The following is a 9,543-nucleotide window of genomic DNA, read 5'->3' on the forward strand; positions in this document are numbered from 1 at the left end:
TTACTGGGCCTCTGAGTTTGAGCAGTTTAGACTTCAAGAGAACCCACCTGCCCACCAATACAGACCAGAAGTCCTTGGCAGCTGGTGTACCTGTCTCAGCATACAGACATCTGGCCTTTCCCCAGCCAGACTCTTGGCTGGGCTTGAGGCAATGGGAAAGAAAAGCATGGCCTTGGGGCCACAGTGCCTGCAAGTGTCATGGGGACATTGTTCTTTCAAGGACCAACCCCTCCCCTTCTCTTGGTCCCTGCAATGACAAGGTGAGTCTGTAACTCAGGTCTGTGATTGGGCAGTGATTGGCCTAAGACCCAAAGGACCCCAATCAGCATAGTCTATACCTTGGGTACCAGTGATTGGTTCAGGATGGGTATGGCTCATGTCAGAAAAATCGGAGTTAATCTTAATACTTTGCTGGAACCACTGGAAAGAAAAGCTCTTCCTGTTGATGGTGGCTGGGGACAGGAGTTTATCTGGTGATGATGGTAGCCATTTTGCTACCTGGTTTGAAAACAGAGACAAGCAGAGGAACACAGAGATGAGAAACAGAAGAGGAGAGATACAGGCATGCCTTGAGCCCCTGGATGCAGCTGTGCCTGAGGCTATAGGCTCTCAAGATTTCTTGTAGATAAATAAATATCCCCCTCCCTTTGCTTTTTTTTTTTTTTGGTATATGGTTTCAGTCATTAGGAACTAAAAATTCAACATAGATTTCCCTCCACCCAAAAGAAGTATATTTATTTTTCACCATTTCTTCTACAAACCTTCAGGCAGAATGAAATCTACAATGCCCCAAACCTACAGTGACCTGCCCATCTTCAGAACCCAGCTCAAATATGCCCCCCACCAAGAGATGCCCTGCTGCCCAACCAGTGTTACTTGGGCATTCTTCTGTACTCTGCCACACTCAACGGAAGCAGTTCTTTTGCTTGCTGGGTTGTGCCCATAGCCAGAGGATTTTCTGGGGGATAAATGCTGATTATTAGCACCAAGCACCACCACCATTACTATTTACAGGGCTCTCACTACCTGGTGGGCTCTGTGATAAGGGAAGACGTGGTGTCCAGTGTTATGGGCACTTCTCAATGCTTAGCACTACGCTAGGTCCTCTGTGCACATTAGCACTGAGTTTTCTAGTGCTGCTGTCTTTATCCCGCTTACAGAGACTCTTGCTGCAGATTGTACTCTCAAGGCTCCCCCACTGCCTCTCCTTTTCAGCATTTACACCAAGACTCAGAAGCAGAGCCATCCACTCTGTGGGTGACGAATGGCTCACAGAGGTGAAAGGGGCGGCCCAAGTTCCCACTGTAATGTGGGGGAAAGCTGGGATTCCAATCGGGTGGGCCAGCCTTCTGAGCCTCTGCTTGCAGAGGGCACCTTGACCCTGGCCCTTTGTGAGCCCCGGGTATTGTCCCTGGAGGAAAGGCCTCTGTTCCCACCAGTGGTCAACCAGCCCAGGGGACCTCCCAGGACAATGGCATAGATGCCAGGCCCTACCTCACCCTCCCTCTGCTCCTTCCCTGACTGGAACCTGACCCCCAGCTTGGCCCAGGGGCAGAAGGAGGTGCCCTCAAGTGGCCTCATCTTTGTGTCCCTTCCACATGGCTGTGGATTGAACCAACCTCTGCCTTCCTCCCTCTCTCCTTTTCATCCTTCAATAAACAAAGCCAGAGAGGCCAGCCTGCCCTCTTCCCTGCTCCAGCTGGAGCAGTGGTTCTACATTCTTTGCAGGCTCTTTGGGCTCCTACCCCTGCCCAGGTGTCTTGAAGGCCTGCTGCAGAGCAGGGAAGGCCTGGCCAGGCAAATGGCTGGGACACCAGCAGCCTCTGAGATTAGGAAAGGCCATGAACTCACTTGAGACCTTCCACCCCAAGGCCAAGGTTGACCCCTCCAAGGTCCAGTACTACCCCTAGGTTGGTGGTCAGGTACTGCCTCTCTAAGCAACACTAGGCCATTGGACCTGCCAAAGTCCCAGGTAGTCACACCCTGCCTGGCAAGACATGTTTGAGGACAGCCTCCACTTGTCTGCTCTTGCCTCCTTTCACCTGCTCACATGCATCTTGCTGTGCCAGGCCTGGGCTGGGGCACAGAGACACTATGCTGATGCTTTCTCCGATGGGCTCTGCCATGCTCTGAAACACCTGAACAGTATAAGCAGGGGCTAGGAAATCCCATTCAAGATGATCTTGTCCAAGGTGTGACCCAATTTCCTCCTTGGGCCTCACTCTCTAGAGAGCCTTGCTTGACCCTGGTGGACTGTCCCCGAGTCTAGAAGGGGATTTAGGCTGTGAGCTCAGAGAGGGAGGGTGTATGTTGCCTGTCCATGTCCAACGGACTCTCTCAGTTCCTCTGGGAGGATCTCAGTTCTAGAGCTCAGGGGGCCTTGCTCTGACTCCAGTATGTGACTGATATTTGGCCAATTACAGAATCAAATTATCCTTGCCTACATGACGGGTTTGGGGTTGTGTGCTTCCAAGTTGGCCCACTGAGGCTTGGGTCTGAACAGTCTATCTTCCAGACTCAGAACGTTGGAGTTACCTTGGCATCAGGAGCGTGAAGTGGAGCTTTAGCATGTCCTGGTGACACTGCTGGAGAACCTGGATCCAGCCATACCTGAAGCTGTGCATGCCTAGATTTTTCACTGTGAAATCAACTTCTTTTTCACCCAAGTCAGTTTGAGTTAAGATTTCTGCACTCATCTGAGAGACGTTGCTGATAGGAAGGAAAGAAAGAGAAAACAGAGGACAGATGGGGAGTGGCTGGACCTGGGTCTGCAGCAGAGCAAGCTAAGTGGCATTTTATGAATGGTGATGCAGATATTCCATAACAAGCAGCTTGCATTACTGTGACATGACATCTTTCCCAAGTCACCAGTGCAGTCTGCTAGGCACAAACCTGTGCCTGGGCCCAGATGCACCGTCCTATGGGATTGAGGAGGGAGCAGAGGTGGGACACAGGGATTGTGTGGCCACGAAGGGTGGGCACTCCCCTGGGGAGGATGCCTCTTTCAGCAGGGGGCTGGGCCAGGTGAGCTCCTGGGCTCTCCCCTGCCTGGAAGCCTGAGCCCCTGAGGCTCTGAGGCTCTCCTGTGTGGACTGGGCTTCTACCACTCAAAGCAGTGGCTTCTTTTGGCCGTTTTGCATGTGACACATTGTGTCCTAACATGCTTGTTCACGGCCAGCTCCCTTGAGTATCTGAGCACACTGGACTGTCCATGCCATTTTGTCCACAGGGTATCAGGCACAGGCTTGGTCCACGGGCGGTACTTAGAAAGTATTGTTGAGTGAATAAATGGATGTCTCCAGTTGCTTAAGTTTTTGCTGTTTTTTTCTAGGTTGGTGGTCAAGATGGTGGACAAAGGTTGTATGGGAAGCTCCCCTTCTTTCTATGAATACACAGAAATGCTGGGTAAAATACAGCTATTTAAAAGAACAAAGATACAAGGTCAAAAACAAGAAGAGGAGGCCTCCAGCTTGTATGGGGAGAGAAGGTGCAGCTGCAACGCCCACGGAGGGCCACAGACAACCAGGCCTGTGCAGTGATAAGTGGGCTCTGTGTGAAGCCAGAGGCCAGCAAACAGCTGCTTCTTCCATGAGCCAAAACTATCAAAATTCCTCCTATCGGCCTTGGGATTTGTTCCAAATCAGTCACGGCTCTACCAAAGATGGGCTCACAGTCCAAAATTACACAGCACACCAGAAACTTGCCATTCCTGAGGCAGCAGACATAAAACACCAGAGGAAACTCAATTACTGCTGCAATCCAAGATACTGTAAAGTAAGTACGGTATTGCTCCAGACCTTCTGTGGATACCAAAACCCTCGGATGCTCAGGTTCCTTCCATAAATGGCACAGTATTTGCACAGAACCTACACAGCCCTTCTATTTACTTTAAATCATCGTTAGACAACATACAATACCTAATACAATGGAAATGCTGAGACAACTGTTACTACTGCACTGTTGAGAGAATACTGACAAGAAAAAGTCTGAGCATATTCAGAACAGATGCATTTTATTCTGTGTATTTTTGGTCTCAGTAAGTTGAATCATGTATGTGGAACCCATGGGTACTGAGTCCCCATTGTATGTTTAAGATTAAAGAGGGTCCCATAACACAGGGCTGAGCAGGATGAAAAGGAATGTACAGAAACAGAGATGTATGCAGCTCATGGCCCTTGTGTTATGGTTTGAATATGAAATGTCCCCACACAGTTCGGTTGGCAGCTGATGGGCTTCTGGGAAGTCACTGGATCCTCAAGGCTCTAACTTGATCAATGAATCCCTTAATGGATTCACGGTATGAAGGCATTATTATGAGGTGGCAAGAAGTAGGAGTTGGGCGTAGTGGAGGAAATAAGTCACTGGGGCATGTCTTTGGGATACATCTTTCCCTGCCCGCCTCCTGTATTCTCTCTCTCTGCTTCCTGGCCGCCATGAGTGAGTACCCTCTGCTACATGCTCCTGCTACTCTGATGTTCTGCCTCAACACAGGGCCAGAATCAGCCAAGCCAAGGCCTTCGGTCTGAAATGTCTGACACCCTGAGTTAAAATAAACCCTTCCTCACTTAAGTTTATGTCAGGCCTTTTGGTCACAGTGACATGAAGTCTGACTAATACACCCTCCTAGTATGTAAGGTGTCCTGTAGATGTTTCTGAGGTGGGAGAACCCAAGAAGACTGTGTATGTAACCAAACCTAGCCAGGGGTATGAGGTATTGAACTGTGCAGGCTGGGTTTCAACCCTGCGCTGGGTAGTCACTCGAGGTACCCTGGCAAGTGCTCCTCACTGGCCTCAGTTTTTTCAAGGGGAATTCAGGTAAGAAGAACACTCAAGGTGGTTTAGAGGTGCCGTGCACTGCCATGGGGAAAGTGCCTGGCATCGTGTGTGGCATATTGTTGCTCAATACATGACCGTGGCTAATTAATTCTGTCTCCTCCTCTCCTTTCTACAAAGAGGAAGAGCTTTGGGGTAAGTCAGTCCACAGGCCTGAGAGCTTCTTGAACTGGGTGGAGTTTGAAGGACACTTTTTTACAGGGGCAGAGAAACAAGTGACAGCTCCATCCACCTAATTTTTGTGTGACCTCCACAGCCTCGCTTCCCATAATCTTTAAAATGGTGATGAAACCTCTACCTTGCATTGTCTTGTGAAGGTTAATGTACCATGGATAGGATTCTATTATAAAGTCCTATCCCAGTGTTCACAGTTACTCTTATATTCATGCCGTAAAGGACCAATTGTGACTTTAAGGCAAAATGGAGAGAACCTTTATTTCTCCTCTTAGAGAAAGTTCCAAGGCTGGACATAGGCCTCACGCCAAGCAGCCCTGCTCTTTAGTTGATCAGCTATGCAAACAGGAAGCGACTAGCCAAACATTTGGAGCTGCAGGAGGCAGCCTCTTTGAGGCCTCCCTCTCATCTTCCAGATGCACCACAGAAGTCACAGATGGGCCCCTCCTCTGAGGACAGAGGTTCAAAGCCAACTCTTCTGTCTGCTCTGCCTAGCCCAGGCCAGGCCATCTTCCCCTCCCTAGCAGCACTCCTCACTGTCTCCCACTGTGCTTCACCTCTCCTCCCCCTCAGTCAACCCTGAAGCCCAGCAACTCTTCACTGAAATGCAAATCTGCATCTGTCTCCCCTTGCTAAAAACTTTCCCTGGGTCAGGTTCTCTTAAGGGAAACACTTCAAGGTCCTTGTACCACCTTCCAAGTTTACTCCCCCACCACCCTCAGTTCTTAGCTTGGAGTCACTTGGGGGACACTTCCTGGCTTCCATCCCACCTGCTGCCACATGTCTCCTACTCCTTAGTGGCTGCTCACCACGGGATTTTGGTCTGTCTTGTTCACAGTCTCATTCCTGGGACCAGGCATGGTGCCAGGCATGACTCCAGTCTCAGAGAAGGTACTCAGTCCCTGGCCTTGTGATTTGAAGGGAGAGGAAGCTCTGGTTACTGAGCACCTTTCTCATGCCTGGCAGGTCCTAGCCTCTTGCAGCCACTCTGGCCGGCAGGGTGGAGCTCAAGTCTGTGTTGCACCCAAGAGCAATAGGCTCAGGTGGGGGTGGTGACTTCCCAAAGTCACTCATCTGTCAGTAGTTCTGTCAGGATTTGAACCTTGGTCCCAAGTTCAGCTTCCTGCCTCGATGGAACTACACAGAGTTTTCTCTTGTGAAGATTAGGGCATTCCAGGACCGGCCTCACAGGGCTGTGGTGAGGGTCAAATGAGGTAAGCCGTATACAGTGAATGCTCAGTCACTGATAGCTATTATCAGGATCACATCGAAGATCAAAGAGCAAACACATCCAACTGCGATCGACAAAGGGGCTTGCTTTGTGCGTGAACAGAAGGTGGATGGATGGATGGAGGGGACCAAGCAGCCAAGTTCAACATGATTTCACAAATGCAAGAGCCGAGGGATAAAAGGCAGAGCATAAGGCTGGAGAACGCGCTGCAGCTCAGCTTGGCCTCCAGCCGCCGCACCCCGCGCTGCAGGCCTGGCACCCTCCATGCCAGCGCCTCTAGCTCCCGCACCCGGCGCAGGCTGCGCAGCACAGCCTCCCGGGCCTCCTCTGAGCGCCTCCTCACCTCGGCCTGGCCGCGCTGCAGCCGCCCCGCGCAGGCCTCGGCCGCCGCCAGCGCGACCTGCAGCTCCTGCGCCGCCGCCTTGCACCCGCCTCGGCCCCGCCTCCGCCTCCGCGGCGCCCGCCTGGCTCTTCCAGAGGCCGACCTGCCGGGCTGGGAGAGGGAGGTGAGGTGAGTGCCCCCATCCCTGCACATCTGAGGCTCGCTCGCCGAGATCATTTGATCTTGGCGTTCCCCTAAAGAGGAGCTCTAATTATCTATCCCTATGTCTTTATGGATGAGGAAAGCTGGGGCGCGAAGCAACGCTTGCTGCTCTTTGCCTGAAACAGGGATTTCCAAATTTCAAGACTTCTTGGCCTCTCTCCGGTGTCAGCTACCGTCGCTCCAGGATTTGCCGAACAGCTTCAGCACCTGAGACTACCATTCCCGCCCTCCCTGGCATCTGCTCGCTGGGCTGGCGCTCCTCGAGGTGGAAGTTTTGTGTCTTTACTGCTTCCCAAAGCCTACTCCAGCCTGGCACAGGGTGCCCAACAAACGCCTCAGAACGAGTGACGGGGCGATCTATGTAGCCTCCTCTCAGGAACCCTACATCTGACCGGTGTGATTTGTCGCCCTGTCAGTGCATTCCCCCACCCCCGCTTAGCCGGCGCCGGTGCCACCTGCTCTTCCCCTACCACACATGGCTCCTGGAAGCTACTCCTTCGGATGGGATGACTGGGCTAAGGTGTGTGTGTATGGGGGGGGGGTGGCGATATAATGTCAGCTTTCTCCTGGTTACCTTAGGGTCCTTTTGGGGTAGAGGCTCTTCCTCTCCTCCTTTGGCCCTTGGCACCCAGCACTGCTCTTGGCACACGACTGGACACAGTGCTGTGTGTTTATCGACTGATCCCAGAAACCAGGACCGGGTCGGTAGCTCGTCCAGTGACTTGTTCTCAATAGCTTAGAGTGGGTCTGGTCCCCACAGGGACTTGGTGGCTAATCACTGTCTGGGCCACCGTGTTAGTCACCCTGGTTAATTCTCACTTGGGCTCTAGGCCTGGTCCTGAGAGATTCCGTTAGGCAGGGAGCCTCTTAAGGGTGAGGTTGGGCCTTCTTCACTTCTCTTGCCCCTGAACCCAGAAGCTTGGCACGAAGGAGCGAGAAAGATGCTTGTCGAATAACTAAATACACCACCACCCAGAGAGGCTCAATGGGCGAGGCGGAAAAGAAGGCTGTGGTGTGGGATAGTTGTGGTGTTAGGAAAACGCCGCACACCACACACAAAGGAGGCTCACGAGAGTTATCTCATGTCCAAAGTTTAATAAGCAAGCTGGCTGGTCTAGAGAAAATGGTGCAGCAGCTTCTCTCGGCAGGTCTGGCCTTAAGTAGCATGTTGGAGAAAGCAAGGGCAAGGGACTGACAAAGAGAGGTGGCAGGAGATAAGGGACAGTGGGGCTTTGTTCTGCAAGGGATGAGACCAGCTGCTGAAGCAAGGTCTAGGGGCGGGCAAAGGAAGGTGGCAGGAGATAAGGAACAGTGGGTTTTGTTTTGCAAGGGATGAGACCAGCTGCGGCTTAGGCTGCAGAAGGGGCAGTTCTTATCATGTGGGACTGAGGTTTTCTGGAATGGAATAGGTGGTAAAAATAGAAGTGGGGATTGGAGGCACAAGGAAGCAAGTTGACTGAAGAGGGCTGGGATGGAGTAGGGCTGCTCTCTCGCTCCCCTTCCGCATCTTGTGCCTAGTTCTGGCGCAGCAGCCCCTCAACCCCCTCCCTCGCCTCCGCGGGTCGCACCTGCAGGGCCAGGCAGCTCGCATCACTGCTCTGCAGCGCGGCGGGTAGGTCCTCCACCAGCTAGCGCAGGCTGCTGTTCTCCTCCTCCAGCCTCGCCAAGCGTTCGCCATCTGATCCACGGTCCGGGTTGCGGTCTGGGCCGGGCGCGCCAGGCGGGCGGCGGCGGCGCGGGCGGCGCAGGCGAATCTGCGTCTCGATGTGCTCGCTGAGCGCGCCGCGGGGCAGCCGGAGCCCCGCGCGGGCGCCGAAGTAGCCGCAGAGGCGCGCGTGGAACTGGCGGAAAGTGAGCTCCGGCGGCTTGGCGCGCAGAGCCAGGCGCGCCTCCTCCTCGACGTCAGCGTCCCCGTCCCCGGCGGCCACAGCCCCGGAGTTTGCGTCTCTGGCGGCCGAGTCCTGGGCGGCTTCGTCCGCGGCACCCTCGGCGCGCAACCCCAGCACCGCGCAGAGCGCGCGAAAGTCGGCGCGGGGCAGGCGGCCAGCGCCGCGGCAGTCCAGGTGGTGGAAGACCTCCTGCAGGTACTGGTCCAGCCTGGTGGCCAGCACCACGATCTCGTTCTCCACGCCGCGGTCCAGCCCATAGTGGTGAGCCAGGGCGCTCAGCAGCCACTGCGTGCGCCGCGCCGGCCTCCGGTACGGGTCGCCCACCGCGCCTTCCATGCCGGCCTTGGAGTTGCGGCCGTCCGGCTGCACGGTGAATCCTCGCTCGCTCCTCCCGTCCCTCCTCCGGTCCCTCCGCCCGCCACTTCCAGGGGCGGCCTCAGAGTTCCTGGAAAGGAGGGGCTTGGAGGTGGCAGTCAGTCTGGAGCGGCGCCGGGGCCCGCGTCCAGCTGCAGCTTCGCTGTTTTCCCCAGTTGCTAAGTGGGCTTGGAGCCGGGGTTCTCTGTCCCGGCTAGCTGCTCCCCGCGACCCCCGCGCTTTGCTCCCGCACCACGACCAGGGGGTCTGCCTCCCTCTCGCAGACGGCTTTCTTTTTTGTTTGTTTATTTATTTACATGTGCATACATTGTTTGGGTCATTTCTTCACCCTGCCTTCCTCCCCCACCCTTCCCTTCTCGCAGACGGCTTTCTGTCCCAACCCCTGTCCCGCCTGCCCGCCTGGCGCAGAGTGGGCCCGGAGCGGGAGCCCGCGGCGGCTTCGCGCGATAGCGCACTGGTGAGAATCCGGGGGTGTCCGGCTACCCCGCCCATGCGTC

At 54.4% G+C, this 9,543-nt stretch overlaps 1 protein-coding gene across 1 annotated transcript in view; it reads right to left on the reverse strand.

Moving 5' to 3' along the window:
- LOC141421426 (EF-hand and coiled-coil domain-containing protein 1-like) overlaps nt 1-9,035 on the reverse strand; it is a 28,760-nt gene extending 19,725 nt beyond the window's left edge. Inside the window, 3 exon segments of the mRNA XM_074066983.1 lie at nt 6,442-6,680; nt 6,682-6,723; nt 8,351-9,035. Of these exon segments, the coding sequence (XP_073923084.1) occupies nt 6,442-6,680; nt 6,682-6,723; nt 8,351-9,007 (938 nt within the window). The 5' untranslated portion in view covers nt 9,008-9,035.
- Between the last annotated feature and the right edge of the window lie 508 nt (nt 9,036-9,543).

This window comes from Castor canadensis, chromosome 3 (assembly GCF_047511655.1).
Source record: "Castor canadensis chromosome 3, mCasCan1.hap1v2, whole genome shotgun sequence".
NCBI lineage: Eukaryota > Metazoa > Chordata > Mammalia > Rodentia > Castoridae > Castor > Castor canadensis.